The sequence below is a fragment of the Engraulis encrasicolus genome, chromosome 6, assembly GCF_034702125.1.
Source record: "Engraulis encrasicolus isolate BLACKSEA-1 chromosome 6, IST_EnEncr_1.0, whole genome shotgun sequence".
NCBI classification, from domain to species: Eukaryota; Metazoa; Chordata; class Actinopteri; order Clupeiformes; family Engraulidae; genus Engraulis; species Engraulis encrasicolus.
The window spans coordinates 44,151,964-44,170,913 of NC_085862.1; the positions used below are offsets into that span (position 1 = coordinate 44,151,964).

General features: G+C 41.6%; 1 protein-coding gene across 1 annotated transcript in view; it reads right to left on the reverse strand.

Annotated features, from left to right (window-relative positions):
* Positions 1–18,950, reverse strand: part of negr1 (neuronal growth regulator 1) — a 143,567-nt gene that overhangs the window by 109,897 nt on the left and 14,720 nt on the right. Inside the window, exon 2 of the mRNA XM_063201719.1 lies at positions 4,867–5,105. Within this exon, the coding sequence (XP_063057789.1) occupies positions 4,867–5,105 (239 nt within the window). The remainder of the gene's footprint in view (positions 1–4,866; positions 5,106–18,950) is intronic.

Sequence of the window (18,950 nt, forward strand, 5' to 3'; positions counted from 1 at the left end):
GCCATTTTTAAAACAGTGACAAGCAACTCTAATATTAAGTTACAGTAGACTACTGTGAGTTCAGTTATACTGTATGTTGTTTCTCATGCAAGTTTGCCTATCTTTCCTTCTGCTCAAGTAAAATAAGCAAGTATGCAATACTGTATTAGATTACTGAGCGAACATACAGTAACTTGCTAGTCCATACTTCCTGAGATGCGGCACAAAATGTTGTGTCAGTGTGAGCGTTGTCAGTGTGGCCAAACTGGCTGTCTTTTCAAATTCCAAAAATATCCCCTGAATCAGAGTTAATAAAAATCCAATCAGGTTTTGAGGCTAAGCTGGCCCCGCTGCCCCCTTACTGTAGTGATCTGATTGACTTGACTGTATCTGATTTGACCAGTAGCCCACAGAGGCATTTGAAATGTGAAATCTGAAGCACTTCATAGTCACCTTAGCCAGGCTATAGGCCTACTATGTCTATACAAAACACGCAGCTCCTGTGCAGGCGCATCTATTCCGTGGGCTCTGCCCCAGTTAATAAATGATCAGTTGAATATCTGGTGTTGGGTTAGAGCTGGGCATGATAGAGGTGTCAAGCCAGTAAACAAGAAAACTCAACCAACAACAAACTCAGCAAAGTCTCTGTGGGCAAGTGCTAGCTCAGTCCATGGTTAACCCCTATGGCTCTGCGTGTGAAATGTGTCTCAGCAGCTGCAATGGGTTTTAAAAAGCACAAACGCGGCACTGCATTGATTATCAGGATATAGCAATGTGAGCACTACAAGGCATGGTGCCCTATGGCCCAGGCTTCACTTTGGAGAAATAAAGTATCTTTGCTGCAGCTGCCAAAGGGCCCTGATGTCTATCAACAGCGAGAGTGTTTGTATGATTACAAATCACTCTCCACAATCTCCAAGATCTCTGGATGGTTACAAGCCCCCCAGATGCATGTGCGTGACGAGATTTGTAAACGGCATTACTTGGATACAGTTGACAGCATGGATGAAGAGAAATTCAAAAAAAGACATCCACCAACGATGAATGTTTGCTGCCAAAAAATGTCATAATTTATTATTACTAGGCTGTGGCGAGTGATAGAAGCCTTTTAGGACCATAGCTGTGTTGACGGAGAAGATAAAATGGTATTTAAAGATATTTATCTCATTTGCAGAGTGCACGGGGAATGCAGTTTACATGTGTGCTTTCCCTGTAAGACCTTTTGGAGTAAAGTAATCATAAAGAAGGCATCACGGCAATTATTTTAAATGTTTGCAGCTACCATCCAGTGTAGCTCAGTGAACCCATCAAGGGAGCTTTAACATCTGATTGTCTAAATGATTTTAATGGCGTATGGTAAATGATTTGTAAATATGAAGAGGGCCATGGATCGTAGGGTCCTAATGATGCCCAATGCTGGTTTGCCACGCGCTGGTTAAGTGGTGAGGGCAGAATGAGATTGGATTAACATCACTGAGGAAGGATGTTCATTTCAAACACATCTCACAAAGTACTTACGCCCTCACAAAGTTAGTCTTTTATTCAACAGTGAATTTAATGAAAACATCATGTACTGTATACACCATTTGTCCAGCCAGTCATCGTGACTACACCTACGGGTTTTAAAATACAAATCCTTACTTTTAGGGCCTCTGTATTTTGGGAATCTATCAACTCTTGCAGGGTTTTTCTCGAGCATTAAAGCAGCATACAATACAGAAAGTGTTATCACGACTCCAGATTATGTTCATTTTCGAGACGGGCCATTCAAGGGAAACGCTTGGACAACCATGCTCCTGATAGTGTTTCAGGCTCTTCACAAAGGGACAATTGTCTAAACCCCTGGATTTGTACTCATAGAGTATGTGATAGTCTACCTCCGCTACAAAGCTGGGCTCAATTGTCTTGTAGGGGTTCTGCTATTTAGAGTTTAGCTGAACAGCTCATCTTACGTTTCTCTTAACATGTATCAAAACGATCCGCAGTATCGTATCACCCATAAATCAAACCATGAAGTGGATTTTAAAAAGAAGCATTTCATCTCCTTTTCTCATCTCTGGAAATCCATTTCTCCAGTGTCTGGCAAATCACGCTACATTTCAGAGTCCTGGCAAAGCAAGGAGGAAAGGCATCCATTGAATTCCTTTTTTAGGCAATGATTTATATCATAAAAGCACATTTCACATTCACACATTACGTATGGGACAGTGCCAGCACAACAAGTCATTCAGCATTTTCCTCAGTGCACCCGCTTGTCATGGACAGGGGGCTTTGATTTATCAGCAATCATGACTCATTCACCCCAGTGTCATTCCCTGCCATGCTAGCTGACGCCAGCTGACTCCTGGTTCAATTAATTCAGAGGAGCAGTGAGCATGATGCTACAGGCATTGCTAGTGCTGCTCCCTTTTTATTAGGAAACATCCTATTCCTGGAAATGCTACTGTCAACTTCTATTGCGTTGTGTGTTATCAAGGTGTATTGAACACCAAACCGTCTGTATTATCATGTAATTTTTTAAAGCATGCACAATTGCTCATTGACTTAACTTTAAGTGGTTTCACATTAAATTTGGGCCATTCTGCTCTGACGTGACTAGAGAGGAGTTCTGGGTTTGGTATTACCATAATTAGCGCTTACTCATTTTTCAGTCTGTAGCCTATTTCTTATAGCCACGATCCTTTTGGGGTTAAAAACGAAAATGGTTGAGCATATTTTTTTGATATCTGGATTCACTGTAAGACATGACTGCCTGATTTGGCTGTCCAGCTGATGCATACTACAGCCAGACGCTGTTCAAAGCAGCATCTCAAGTGGGGCAGTGAGCCGGCGCTGCCTGAGAGGCGAACTCTGTGGGCAGAGATCGACAATCAAGTACAGCCGGGTGATCTTAAACGATTTTGGCCGAAGGAAGTTCAGAATGGCAAGATATCTTAATAAGGCGCTGGCACTTCAAGCCCCGCTTGCCTCTTTCTCGCAGTCATTCACTCAGACACCTGCACTTACACCATTAGCCTACCGTCATCTGTTAGGTTTTAGACTACCGTTTAGCTTTTTTTTTTTTTTGGAGCTGTTTCATAGATCACTTTTATATCCACGGTAATACGCTCATCATTTGGGCTGAAGCTATACTGTTGAAAACATGATGTGCACATAAAACACACACACACATGTGCGCACACACGCAGGTATGCACGCACACACACACACACACAACAAGCCTGGACTACATGATATTAAAATGCTCATCTTAATTTTCATTAGTGGAGAGGTGTGGGTTTGTGTGCTTTCCAGACTATGCACATTTCATGGTCATTGATTATCAATATGGATTTTTAAATCCAAGCATACCTTGTTTAATCATGTAGTTTAACAGACTTTCTCCGCCTTACAATTTTCAACGTATGTTATCTTAATGGAAGATACCATTTGTACACTTGTACCAGTGTTTCATATGGAAGCACTGGTACAAGTCTTTTATACGTGTCTTTCTGTTTGTCTTCGTGTATTGTCTATGTACTATATTTTGATTTTTGGAAATGGAAATAAAGATGATGATGATGATGACGACGACGATGATGATGATGATGATGATGATGATGATGATGATGATGATGATGATGATGATGGTTAATGGTAGCACCCATAGACTACTTCCCCTTAAGTATGTCCTACACCCTCTTCAACATGGGATCAATTCATGGCTAAAAGAAGGTCAAGGCCATACCACAGAGACATCTAAGAACTAATAACACTGATTGTACTCTAAATGTAGCTCCTCAAATATATGCTAACCGTGATGGTTTGTGTGAGCGAGCAGTGGGTCAAGTGCACACCACATTGCATAACGCTGTCTCTGTAGGTGGCCATATTACAAATGTACTTATCAAAGTGTTATCAGAGACGCCGCTCTGCCAAGACAGCTGGGTCAGCTCAGGCTTGCTAAAGAGTTCAAATATCCACAGACACACTGGCCCCCAGTCAGCCACAACACTGTGCGTGAATTCCAATATGCACACTCCCGTCCTTCACTTGTGCTTGTGGCCTCGCCCCGCCTCCTGGCCTCATCTCCGTGGAGAAAATAATAAAGTTTCCCCTCTGTCAGCCTAGCCACAACAATTTTTGGGGGACTGTTGTTCATTCACCATCCCGATTGCAAATGAGGAAATGACATTAGAATTGTGCTTTTGCAAGATATTGAATTAATTTTCTGTCATCGGTGACATCATCATGAGGTCACAAGCAGGCAAGTGAGCAAGGAAGGACAGAAGTCCACATATTGGAATCCAGCCTGTGCAAGCCACAGCACGCTATCAAGCCCTACCTACCGTGCTCCTGTAAATGAAAATGCTGTAAAAGGAGTTGACTGAAAGGGAAAGGGGGAAAATTCGTTTTAACCAGAAGACACCATGTGCAGCGCCGTCGCCGAGGCTTGGAATATGATGTAATGAATCCAATCAATGTATATAAACATGGCTGTCAACCCGCATTTTACTGCATAGCAGTCCTTGTAATTGCCTGATCAACTGGAAAAAAAAACTCCCCGAATTGAATAACTGGGAGTGGGGAGAAACAGCTCAAGTGTTGTGCTGTTTACCCAATGTAGTATTGTAGGCTGTATGTTATGAGTCCACAAATATTATTATTGCCTTTGCCTCATTGCCAATGTATACGTGCGATATACATCCCCACACATCATTCAGTAAGAATTTGCTGTAAAATATCAAAAGCAAAACTGTTCATTGCTAGTCAGAAACATCCCTCAATAATCAGTATTTGAACGTGTGCATTCTTGCCTCAACAACAAAAGGATGTTTGACAAAGAAAGCCAAACAAATGCCAAACAAAAGACAAATCCATAAGATGATTGTAAATGCAGTCTCTTACCTCTTACAATTAACTGAATGTTCTTGGGCGCAGTGTTGCGTTTACTCTGGGTGGAGCACGTGTACATGCCGTCATCTGCTACATCCACTTTCTGTATCTGTAGGCTGTACTCGTGCTTCTCCCCAATGCTCGATATGATGGACACTCGGGGATCCCCAGACCACTTGTCAGTCCCTGCGTATATGATACTGGAGCGGTTCAGCCATGCTCCTTTAGATTTTCCGTCCACCAGGTAGCATCTGCAATAAAGGACATGGTGGGGAACAGATTAACATGAAGTAAAGGAGAACTCAAAGTACAATGATGGAAACAGATCAGGCAGTCGTGGACACACTTAGTGGCTCCAGCGACATCTCTAGAGGTTTCCAGACCATCCGATGTGCAAACACAATGCATTAGTGAAATCCCATGCAAAGAGCATCCTTCTTGGTGGATATTGACTGTGAGACAAAACAAATAAACAACGACAGCACAGCACATTAGCATAAGGTATTCGATGATTGCAAGGGGCTTTAAGTCGGTTGCATCATGAAGACCATTATAAAAGAATCATCATAAATGTGTCATTTATTTTACCGTTCTTTTCTTCTTCAAACTTTCTGAGTGTTATTATGTGCTAACAGTGTTAATGTCTAAAACAAACCCTATTTTTTCTATATGATACAATATAAGAACACAATATTGCCTATTGGTACAGCCTTTGTTGCATTTTACCTTTTACCTTACCTTTACCTTTTAATCAATATAACATAAACAGAAAATAAAGTCTTCCAAAAGACTCAGAAATCAGAAATGCCCTCGGAAACCCTCAGTCTGAAATGTGTTGTCATGTGTTGTCTAATTTTCCCTGATTTGTCACAACACAGGGTTGTGTCCCTACTCCCTACCAAATTATAGAATAAAATTCTCGTTATAAAATATTGTTTTTGCACTAAATCTGTCCTTTTCCCCTCTGTGTGTATTAGAACAGTAGTAAATGATGGCATGTGGAAACGTGATGTGCCAGAATAACAGTGTGAAACTGGCTGAACTTCAACATGCTATTCATAGACGAGTGAGAAAAAGAGGCTGCGCACAGTACACTCACTCTCCCTTCAGCAGAGCTTTTAGCAACTAAAATGAACACCATTTGCCATCCCAAAAGCAACAGTAAATTACAGACCTGGTCCATACAAATGTCCATTTTACAGTAAAGATGCTGCTCCTTCGCAATAATGCTATGTAATAAATCACTTTAAGTATTAGGTTGCTTTTCAGTAGCACGGTATTTAATAATGAACACCCCTGGCAGCACAAAAAGCGTATTCTTGTTGTAAAATATAAGTGTCTATTGTCTATTATACTGAATGTGCACTATGTGCAGGACTTTAAAAGCAACATGTACTGTCAGAACAGTCTAGACTAGACTGCAGGTAAGTTAACTGGGAACTTCCTTTTGAACATATGTATTTCTAAGTTCACAATTTATACAGCTTATTATTGTGTAGATTTAATTAGATTCCACCACTACTACATTTTTTCCAAACATTTACGTTCAAGAATGTGATGGAGGTTCAGCCATTTAATTCTTCGAATGAATAAGTATCACTGTTGAATAGCCTGAATCCCGCAGTCCGTGATGTGGCAAGAATTCACAGAATGTCCATTTTTGCAGACTGCCAGCCAACCGCATTAGATACCCGTTAAACAAGCCCCCATGGACATCTGAGCTTATTCACTGTCATTTAGTCACAGTCGACTAATGTTTAAATGTCTCTCGGATAATCGCCCTTTGTAATTTGGTGATTATTTGAACTCTTGATCATGCGATTAGCCAAGTTGGATGTGTCTAAGGAGAACACCCTTCGTACATCGGGCCCCTGGAGCTACAACTGACAGGGCTGCCAAACCCATAAAGTAAAGGTTTGAACATTGTCTTCCTTCCCACTGAGGCGAATAAAAGCAAGATCAAACTCTTCTGGAGGAGGAAGCAGAACAGAAATTTCTATCAGTGTGATCAGTGCCATGCACTGCTGTTTCTGTTCTGCTTCGTCTTTTTAAAATACCTACATCAGCATCATGAATTAAATTGATGTACTAAAAAAATCTACTGTTTTTCCCAATACATGATTGCAGTTTATTCCCACTTAAAGAAAGGTTTACAAGAAGTTTAACCAGAGAGACATAGTATACTCATTAACATTGAGTTTAACATTAAAGTTCTTCATCTTTTAATGATGCGGTTAAGCATGTCCTGTGTAGAGTCTTACAGACAGACATGACTACCAAATAACAATTTCTGGAGAAAAGTCCATGCATCTCGCCACTTCAGATGACACAGCGGTGACCTCAAACTAAAGTTGAGCTCGTTTATAATGGCTGCCACAAGGGCAATATGGTCATTGTCTGATAGCTCCTTGTCCACATCGCCTCATCATAACAACCCCACACTATACGGCGCGGCCATGGAGGATGCAGCCTGGCTCCCATGTTGTGTCCCTTAGACTAATGAGCTAAAAACATCCACACAAGACAAACAATGCCGAGAGACAGTCCCAGCGCTCAGTGTCTGTGTGCAGGAAACAGGTCTAGCAGCAGCAAAAAAAAAACAGCAGAGAGAATGGGGTCGTTATGGAGGTAACAGACCTTACAGGGTATCAACCAATCACCAGAAGACGAAAAAAAAGAAACATCTCAGCCGTGACTTCTGTGCTGTCTCTTAATGAAATGATGAGCCGATGCAGCCAATGGTTATTTAACAGCCTTTCAGCGACTCAGATAATATGTTGGTTATCTCTGTGACAGTTCACTGAATATTAGCTTCGTTTTCTCTTTTCTTTAAGTGTGTGAGGTATCTCCATTGGTGTGCTTCACCTAACTCATAATGAAGGAAGACAAACAAAATATTCAAAATATTTTTTCCCGGACTTGTTTACTGCTAAAGCAAGGGAGGCGTCATGCTCTGATAGGACCGAGCTCTGCCGTGGTCCTGAAGCATGGCGAGCCGGCTGGGGAGGCTCAGGCATGGCTGGATTGGCAATTAGGCATACAGGGCATTTGCCCGGTGGACTGGTGATGATTTTGGCCTGGTCCTCCCTCAATGTAGTGTGCCGCCACTGCTGACCTCTCAGAGTCAAATTTAAATATTAATTTTGGCTGTTGTGATGACTAAAGATGACTAAAAATGTTATCACAGGCTTCATTGTCTCTGTCAATGCCTGGTGGCCCGGTCTTGGCTGAAAATGCCCGGTTTGATTTTTTGTCCCAGTCCAGCCCTGGGCTCAGGTTTCATTCTGACCGCGATCCTCCATGAAAATTGGCCTCATCTGTATTCGTTCGCCCCCAGCACCACCATCAGAGGCTCGGCTGCGGCGGCGGGCAAATGTGCTCCCACGGTGGGCTTTTCATGAGGCCCATGTCTTTAGAGGAACACAGATGCCACGATTTCCTTTGGTAGCCCAGGAAGAGCAGTTAATTATTTCCCTGACCCTAGATCACACCTTCTGCTGTCGCATTTGCATATGAAACACTCGCCTTATATTATTTATTCAGATTTTCAGAGAGATTTTCAGAGAAGTGCCATGAAGTGCCACCATGATCTGGAAAGTCAAGGAAATCCATCGCCTGTGAGGAAAAGGTCTCAGCCACAACACTTATATCGCTGTCAACTTACTTTTCAGTAACGGTGAAAACAGTATGCCATTCCAATCAATATTCACAGCTAACCTTTCAATCACCTTCACACCATACCATGCCAGCTTTTATGTGGAGCAGATTTCAATCCCTTTGTCCGGACCTATTCAAACATTTGATACTGAACCCTGATTATTGTCTGAGCACTAGTTGACCCAGATTCACTTCTTCTTTTGAAAGCTCATCTTTCCAGTTGAGTGGTTTGCACACAATGGCTCGCTGGTTGCCCTGCTTCAACATATGCAAACAGAATTCCATGAGGAACCTCAATCTGGTGAAGACTGGTGCACAATTATGCTTAGCGTCGTTGGCTAAGGATGCAGATTCTACTACAGTCTCTCTCCCCTGAGGCAGATACAGCACTTAAATAATGACTGCACCAAGAGGTTTTTGCTTGAATGTGATGTTTATACTTTAAAGTGTGAGCTCAACCCCCACAAAACTTTCCTACAATAAATTATCCATTCAAATTGAAACCGGTAGTGTTTTTCCCTTTAAGTCTGGATTATCTTTTAATAAAAAAAGGGGGCTTGCAGAAGTCCAATTGAATAAGTTAAGTCAAACTTTATAGCTCAGCCATGCACCCACACAAAACATTCCCTCTGCCTCACACAAACAATAAGACCTCACAGGACTTATTACTTGTGTCAGATTGGATGTTTGTCCACAGCCCTTCTTCCATGGCTGTGTGAATCACCTGTGTGTGTGAGGACACGTTAAGGGCAATGTCGCTGCCCTATCTGAAACTAAACTGTTCCCAGAATAGGTGCTACACCAAAGCCTTTGAGCGCCAGCGATATGTCACCAGGGTATATATATAGTATATATGGCACTTCACAGAACTCAGCGGTATCTCTCCACAGCCTTTCCCACACCCTCACCTATTGACTTGCCCTGGATCATGGATTATACTGTATCATGCCTGTTGAGCTGTCAAGCAGTGTGGTAATAACCTACATCAAACACACCCGTCGTGCACTTGTGCATGAGCAAAGGCTTTGTCTTCTTACAAAGGTCAAGGGACACTGAACAATGGCAGAACACGTACCGTGTGCATCGGAGAGATATAACACGCATGCTTTAACACAGGCAACTAGCTTTTGAACACTGAAATGTTTCATTTGTGGTTACATATGTAAAGTAACATACATGTATAAAAAAATGCATGCATAAAACAAGCATTCACCACATCTAATATTATATACAGTATATGTAGTCCTCCCAAGCCTTGCACATTAACCAGTGCCCGCGTCGATTGACCTTTGGCACTAGATGGATTTGCTTAGCGCATCATCTCCGACTATGTGCTGTATCATCATCATCATCATCATCATCACATGATGTATGATCAGATGGCTCTGTGGTGTGATGATGACACACCGAATGCAAAAGGTTATAAGGATCATGACACAGAGGGATATCGTCCATATGAAATCTGGACTACCATGCCATGCTCTTAATCCACGCGGTAATCCCGGTGATGCCGCCCGACTGAATAAGCGAGTGACTGTGCTGACGATAAAAACATCCACGCATAATCCAGGAGGTCTATCAGAAAACCATTCCACTGCTTTTTGGCTAGATATTACCTACCACAATAGACTACTAAAAATGGACCTGAAAGATTTGGAAAGAGGTTTATTGACTGGATATTACTGACCACAACAGTCAAACACACCTGGCAGATTTGAAAAGCTTTTTTCTATATCTACCTCTGTGTTTTGATCATTCTGTATTTCAATTGAGTCAAACGTATGTAGTAGGCCTACATGTACGTATTTATTGAATGAATTCCCAGATTGGTTTGTTTATGACCTACTACTGCCTTCAAGAAAAACACAGCAACCAGGCGCCGTATTAAACCGCATGACCCCTTGTATCACCCTGCCTTTGTTTAATTCAGCCCTGACACCCCTGGGAATGGGACAACAGTGGCAGCGGCAGTGGCAGCGGCAACAGAGGCGGACTTTCCATTAGGCAAACCTAGGAAAATGCCTAGGGCCCCGACCAAATCTGTCCTCCATAGGGGCCCCAACTGTCTCACCAGTTGCAGTAAACAAATAAAAAACTAGGCTTTGTCACTTGCGCAAAGTAGTCGAAGATATATCTAACTCAAAACACTTAAATAGCACCAAAACACAGAATGTTATGTCTATATAATGCCTTTTTAGGGGCCCATGTTGATATTTCGCCTAGGGCCCCAAAATGGCTAGATCCGCCCATGAGCGGCAGTGGCAGCATCAGCATCAGCCAGTGTATCCCTTGACCTTTCAGTCTGGAGGACAGGAGAGGACGACTACAAACACAGATAGGTGGAGACATGGGAGGGTCAGTCATTCCGCCATGCTGGAGTCTGGCTCAATTGAGCAGGGCCGCTCAGTGAAAAATAGACTTAACTAGGTGTTACACTGACAAGTTGTGTTCTCTTTTTTATAATAACGGAGGGCCAAACGGGCTGTTGGTTTTCTTCAATACATTTGACTAAGATTGCGGTATCATTAAAATGGTGCTGAAAACTGAAAATAAAATCCTTTTTGAGATAAACAAATCTCTTAAGAAAGTAACAAGTATGACTTTCGCTAGATTTATTACCTTTACCTCTGACTTTAAACCATTACATTCAATGTGGACAATATATCATCACTGATCAACTCTTAAGACATGGCCCCTGGTATACATGTGGTGTTACCACAGTGGCAACGACCAAGTTGTAATGAATTACGTAGAGTCTATGTAATGTTGTAGTCATGAAATAGAAGTAAAGTCTTCGTGTGCATTAGGCTACCGAATTGCAAGTTACTGTTTCAGAATAAACGGGAAGTATGAATGGTATATGATAATGTGCTAAGAGTGGTAGGGTGTGAAAACCCTCTCCACAGCGGATACAAGTAAATGCTTGTAGTGAAAAAATATGCTTCTGACTCATGTTCTCGACACTGCAGCTTGCACGTACATGGCAGAAACAATTCCATTTTTTGTATTCTTTCTGTTTTTTGTAACGAGGTCTTTTGCTGAAGTGCTGTTGTCAAGGTAATGTCTGCTTAATTTCCTGCGAGGTCACCAGAAGAGTTATTTACAGCCATATTAGATCCTGACATTTGAGCCGGTGATGTGAGCAACTCAACTGCACGGCTCCCTCTTGGTGTGAACTGAAACTGAACCAGTGATCCTTCACAAATATTGCCTTTTACAGGCTCTTGGGCAGAAATCGCAGGGCTCCTCAGAGAGCGGCAGAAGTTATGTGTTATTTGCAAATGTGACAAAAATGCAAAACAGTATTCTCAGACAAATACAGTGCACAGCAATAATGAGTACACCCCTGTTGAATAGTAACATTTTGAACAATATTTTAATAAACACACAAGTTATTCCCCAAAATGCTCATAGAGTAAGTGTAATACGACATATGCTGAGCTTACGACAGAAAAGGAATTTCAATCGTATAACTTAATTGACATATCTGTCCATTTTTGTGAAATTATGTTGGTGCAACAATGAGCACACCTAACCCTATGTTAAACTGTCTGAGAAGAGGCGGTGTTGGCCTGATTCGTCCCGAAATTGAAAGGGAGGTCATCTATGTGCATTTCATCCTTGCCTTACATTGAACTTTTACATTTTGAGTCTGCACCTGGCTAAACTAGATTTGAAAGAAATCCTAGTGAGTGAAAGAGTGTCATGATCTGCTTCAGTAGTGAAAGTACATGTTGACAAGCATGTTTCGCGTTGTGAAATTCAGCATCCTACTGTTGATGGCATCCATACAGGTCCAAATCATTTCAGTGTTTTCACCGCTACAGTGAAATTCAGCTTCCTACTGTTGACGGCATCCACACAGCCCTAAGTGTAATACAACATCTTTTGAGCTTACTGCAGAAAAGTATACTTGTTGTATTACACTTACTCTATGATCATTTTGGGAATAACTTAATTTTATTATAAAGTGTTACCAAATATTGTTCAAAATGTTACTTTTCAACAGGGGTGTATAATTATTGCTGTGCATTGTAATTGCAGTACAGCATGTTGATCTTGCGTCCCTATATGATTACAGGAAATCACATAGAAAACCTGCAGATATGATGCGAAAATTTGTGACAGTAAATCTATTAGATATTAATAAAGGTATCCACATAGAACAGCATTGCAATACAAGAGGTGATTCCTGACACACATCCGCTTATTTATGAAAAAATAATACTGTGAATCTTCTTTGCCAGAACTCTGGAGAAGTTTGTGACAACACACCACAACAAATGTGACAGTCCAGATCCTACATTTCTTGATAATCAAGTCTCTCTGTCACTGTCTGTCGCTCTCGCTTTGTCTCTGTCTCTGTCTCTGTCTCTCTCTCTCTCTCAAACGGTTTGTTCTTGCTCACCCACCGTTATGTCTTCAAGAAGATTTTTTAAAGCACTGTAGTAGTAAACTAAAAAGAATAGATCAACAGCGGTTTCCAAGACCTCAAAAAAGGACCAGAGCTCATGCATTTTAAATAGACCTCAATTTTATGCCACCAATGTTGTCCCAATAAAATATATTGCTATGAAATGATTCAGGCATCGTAAGCAGTGGCCCATTGTCAATGACAAAATGCCTCTCGAAATCCATGTTGTTAGCCTCTTATTCACGTAAGAATACAGAGGGGGTAAGCTATACATGGCATTACTAGGATTGGAAGGAGAACGGATTTGGGAAATATGGGTTGGTGAAATGCAGCATGTTGGAAATATATTTAATTTCAGGACTACATGTAACATATAACACACAGGAAGCAACTGTACAAGCCTTCAAATTCATTTCAAATCATACTCAACCCCTTCATACAGAACCTCTGTTATAAACTCATTGTCAATACAATTGTAATGAATTGCAATTCTCTGTGTAAACTCAGCATTATCATATGAATGTTGTTTTGATGCAGTTTAGTATTTTTAGTAAAAATGTGAATAGACCCGTTTATGGGCCCATTTGCAGTAAGAGTCTATAGCACTTGCATCTACTGTAAAGTCCCTGGTTGTGTTGTCTTTCTATTGCCATGCACATGTAAGGTATGATATGTATTGAAGGAATGTAACTAAAGAATGAATGTGTTTTTTGGTATTTTGCATCCATGATCAACAGCAAGCGGTAGGAAAGGTATAAATTTGTGAATGGTAAACTAAGAGACTGGGGTACTTCTGAGAGACAGCACTAAGGTATAACCAGAACTCAGCCTAAATACTTTCGCAGTTTTGTCATGCATAGAAAAGACTGACATCTAAATTCTCTCTCTCTCTCTCTCTCTCTCTCTCTCTCTCTCTCTCTCTCTCTCTCTCTCTCTCTCTCTCTCTCTCTCTCTCTCTCTCTCTCTCTCTCTCTCTCTCTCTCCCTCCCTCCCTCTCCAAAATGTATTGTAGAGTGCCACACTGACAATGTGACTAGAATATTATTTCAGTCTCCATATATTAATTTGTATCCCTAGTCTGTCCTAGAATCTCAAGCATGCCACATCTTCCTACGAACAAGCTGGCAGTGTGTATATTGTAACCTTCTACTGATCCACCCTTTCACATTAGTTGACAGTTGAATGACCCACTGTCACAAACAAACCAAGCCCTATTGTCCTATAGTGTCTGGTGCCCTATAGCACTATCACACTCCACACAACCCTAACTCCATTTTGCCCTATTCTATGTTTCCTAGAGCTTATTTCAATCCCTGTCCAGCCCACCCCAATCCCAGCACAGACCCTCTCTTGGAGCCAGTTCATCTCATCAGAAGTTTGAGATCCCTCATGCTAAACAGGTGAGGAATGCAATGCACAATGGAAATCACTGAATTAAAATGAGTGGTACTGGCATTCTGATACAGCTGGTTACGCCCTGGTGGATCATGCACGGTTCCTGTCAATGACCTGTCAATGACCTCAGACCAAACGGGACTAACATATAGGCTACTAATCTGTCGGTGGGTACACGGTACTGCGAGGATTCTCAGTCTATGCTTGCCGCATCTTATTGACAGTCTTCAGACAATCTCTAAAGGATGCATAACACATCTGTCCAGTCCACCTGGGATGGGATGGAGGCTCTAGGAATGAGACATGCTGCATGCACTGGCCTTGTTTATAGTGTCTTTTCTTCCCAGCCAAGTGAGGCTTTCTGGACTCTCTCGTTGTTCTTTCAAATGAGTCACACCGGGGCTTCATTAAAAAACCCAACAATCCCCATGACGGATTACTCGGAAAAAAAGAAAAAGAAAAAGAAAAACACAGAATGAGGCAGAGCATAGACCCCACGCTTTTGCTTCACTTTAAAACTTTGTTTGAATGACACATGCATAGCTCATGTAGCTCAAAAGAAATGGTTGCATAACTATTCAAGCAGGCCAAACTGCCGTATACAAAAGGTCCATTTGAGAAAAGAAGAATGCAGAGAAGGACCCTGAGTACAGTACACCAAATAAAGAATAAATAAATAGATTGAATAGCCCTGTTCTGCCTCTGTTGAATAAGCCTGCTAGCGTGTTTGCGTATAGCACTTTACTGCTGAGTCCCCACACACTAGTGCGCTCAGAGCGTACAGGTGCTTTCTCTTTACGCCTCCCTGTCTGCTCCATAGTTTATATCGGTATGACGGGTGATCACAGCTACAAGGCCGAATGTGATGTTCAATTACTATGCCTTTCACAAGATAGCTCTTTTTGTACCAGTGGTGTGGCCTCATGCTATATAGCTGCAGAAACTCCTTTCCTAAAAAATACCCGCACAGTAGTGAATGTGATTCATAGCAGAACAGAAGCTGAAAAATAATGTTTCACATCTGCTGCTTGTCCTGAAAACTTGAGATGTGGGGGCTTTTTTTCATCCTTGCTGATTTGGTATGCATAAAGAGAATTCTGTGAGTGAAGTACAACCGTGAGTTACCTAGTCCTCTGGGTCTCTTATCAGAGGCAGTGGCTAACAGGGTTCTGCTTGTGCCTACGAAGTCGGTTACAGCAGGGTTTCCCAAACTGTGGTGCGTGCACCCCTGGGGGTGCGCGGCCTGCCATAAGGGGGTGCGCGAGCTAAATAGAGCAATGGTGGATATGTGAGTTTTCATTCAGCATTAATGAACATTAAGTAGTTGTATGGTGAATTGTATGCTGGAAGGGTCCATCTGAAGTGTAGTTTAACTCCTAGACTATTCAGACTATTGGAAAAGAGGATTCCCCAAATCAACTGGGCATAATGTGCAGTGAATGTGCAGTGAATCTTACTTCTGTGGCCATTAGCACACCAAAATCTTTGCTTAGGGGCTGCGCGAACCACACTGAAATGTACAAGGGAGTGCGCAGGGGAAAAAGTTTGGGAACCGCTGGGTTACAGCATCACCACAGGCGTGTAAGGAGGAGGTGAGCGGAACAGAAAAATGAAACAATTTTCAGAATGCCTAATGCTTGCTGCTGGTGAGAAGAAAAACAACGGCTCTGCACCTGTACAAATGATTGGAGTACATCAAATTAAGTCCTTAATTACAGGGAAGAAAGTAGTTTTTGTTTGTTGTTGTGGTTTAAAATCTAACGAAAAGGATCTGATTCATTTCAACATTTATCCGTGATCCGGATTTTATTCAACGAAACATAAGATCACTGGTTTATTAGGGGGATTGTTCCATGGGACTCTTTAGGATGCGCTATGTACTGGCAATTCTGTGTCATAGCCAGACTAACTAACAGTCGTCAACACAATCACACACACTGTTTTTTGCTCATTACTAAATGAGGATAATTAATCACATACTGTGTGCCCAAAAACAGAGCAAGCATCTGGCATATCATATTTAAGTGTGTGTGATTTTGGGGAACATTTTAAACTTTTTTTTATATCACACTCTTAAAAATCTTCTGAGACTGTTGATGTACAGTAAATGTTGCCAGTGTGAAGCCAGCCTGGCACCTTTGGAGTGGAGGGGATAAGGGAGAGAAAAATAGCATTTCCTGTGCAAATATTGGAATAAACATATCTGGGTTGGCCTCTGGAGCTTTTGCTTGGTGTGCCCCAGTTCCAGCCTTCCTCCTTTAAGAGGCAGATCATAATAAAGCTTCATCCCACCCCCCTCTTCCATGGTAAAGAAAGATCTAGGTTACTAGGTGCTATGGCTCTCCCATCTCTGAGCACTCCTTCAGCACTCTCATGTCCCTGTATGCATTAAGCTCACATGAATACATCACTTAGATGGAAGAGGGGACGATTCATTCACATTCACATTATTCTGCAAGGCACGCTAAAACACTGAAAAAAAAAACACCACAACACTAAACCTTTGAACATGATGCTTGGCGTGCATTGGTATTACGTAACAAAACATTCAAAATAAAGGCAAATGGCACACATCAGACAGTGTGATGATGATGATGATGATGATGAACATTGCATGTCATTGTCATGACTGACCTCATTTTAAAACAACACATCAACTGTCCAGAGCAAGGGTAAAAACATCCTCTACGTGCTATCAAAAGCGCTGACAGTGTCAGTAAACATTCGACTATTTAAAATGCATCCGTCTTGTTGGCAGGGACAAAAAGTCCTTAGTTAAGCTCATCGCGGGACCATTTGGCAGGGATTATACACAGCTTAGTGCCTGCCCCACAAAGCAGCTCCTTGATTCATAACTGTTATTGAAGCAAGTAATGCCAACCACAGAGGTAAGTCTCAATTTACGTAAGACACAGTTCCCACAGTTTGTCATTGAAGAAATTGCTGACAATATTTTTTTTCGGGAAAAAAGCTGAATGACTACAGGAAAAACTCCTGTGATATTAACTGGTAGTCTGAAAGGTTTCGAAAAATCACACAGAGCACACAGAGTGGTCCACTTGATATAACTCAGACTCATTGTCAAAAGCTTTAATCAGAACATGCAGGAGGGATCATGCTTCGACAATGAACTGTAATAAGTTTGGCTGGAAAGCAATTCAAGGAAAAAATGGAACAAATGGAAAAGATGGATTTTTTTCCTCCATGAGCTGAAGTTAAAAGAACACTTCTGTTACAGTAAGTACTATGCTTTTTGCTACAGTACCTTCACACTGTGAATAAGTTTAAACTCTCGCCACAGCCTAATTATGAACACAAGTGGAGAAAGCCTGCTCTGGCTATAGCGCGGGAGAGAGAGAATGTGGCTGTGTCCCCATCACAAATCAAATGGCACCCAAATCAGTTCAGCCGCTGTTGCTATGGAAACCTCCCCAGTGGGGATTTGCTCGGCGCGAGATAGCTGGAGGAGCCATTACAGCCAGGAAAAGCCCTTCTATGCAGTCAAACAATGACACTTTTGTTCCTTACATGGTATTGACATAATGACGATGCAGACATACCTCCTCCACCTCCACCACCACCACCCGTCCACCCCAATCCCCAATTGCAATTCATCCCTGCCCCCTGGCAAAATGTTGTTGTTGTTGTTGTTGTTGTTTTTCTTAAGACATTTTACCCCGTTCAACCCCTCTCAATGTGAAACTAAGTTTTGACATGTGCAGAATTAGTTTTGTTTGGCAATTTGCTTTTTTCTACTCCTGTCTTTCTGTTCCTTCCATTCCATATAATTGCCAATTCCATTATTTCAACTTTCAATTTTATAACTTTTGATATTGACACATGGTTAACGTGAGGAACTACTATAATTACACCTAATTTATTTAAAATCATTAACACAACCATAACCCAACAGAATACATTCATGTAGAAGAAGTAATAATATCCAGGAGTTCAGAGTTTAGAAGTTTAAAATTGGTCACTTTTTGAATGGGGTAGCCCAAACATTACTGATGCGGGTATTCTATTCTATTTTGCTCTAGTACAAGTCTAGAACCGATATGCACACAAAAACACTGACGTCAGTGCCAGGGCCGGATTAATGCACAGGCTAGATATGGCTGCAGTCTAGGGGCCCCCGCCTGCCTGGGCCCCCGATGGGTCAAAAGTGAACAATTGCACAAATATTATAAGCATAATTATAATGCTTTTTTGAAAAATGTGTCTGTCGTGTTGAGTAGAGTTGGTTATGACACTGTGCATTTGTCATGAAATTGACTTTCAGGGGGTCTGCAGAAACCTGTAGCCTAGGGGCCCCAGGCCACCTTTATCCGGCCCTGGTCAGTGCACAAAAGCCTACATTTTAGTCACCATTACATTCCACTTTCACAGTTTTTTTTCCCATTATATATGATGATTGAGTCAGCAGATTTTATTGCAATTTACAGCTTGTCAACACTACACAATGTGTCCTAAGAATGTGTCATTTAGTTAGTTATTTAGTTCGTGCTGCACAGTCTGTGCATCAGTGCCAAACAGTTTTCCATTATTGTTCCTACTATTTTAGTATCTTTATGCTAATCTTCATAGTTCGTAACATATACGTACCATCAGGGGCGGCACTACACAGTAG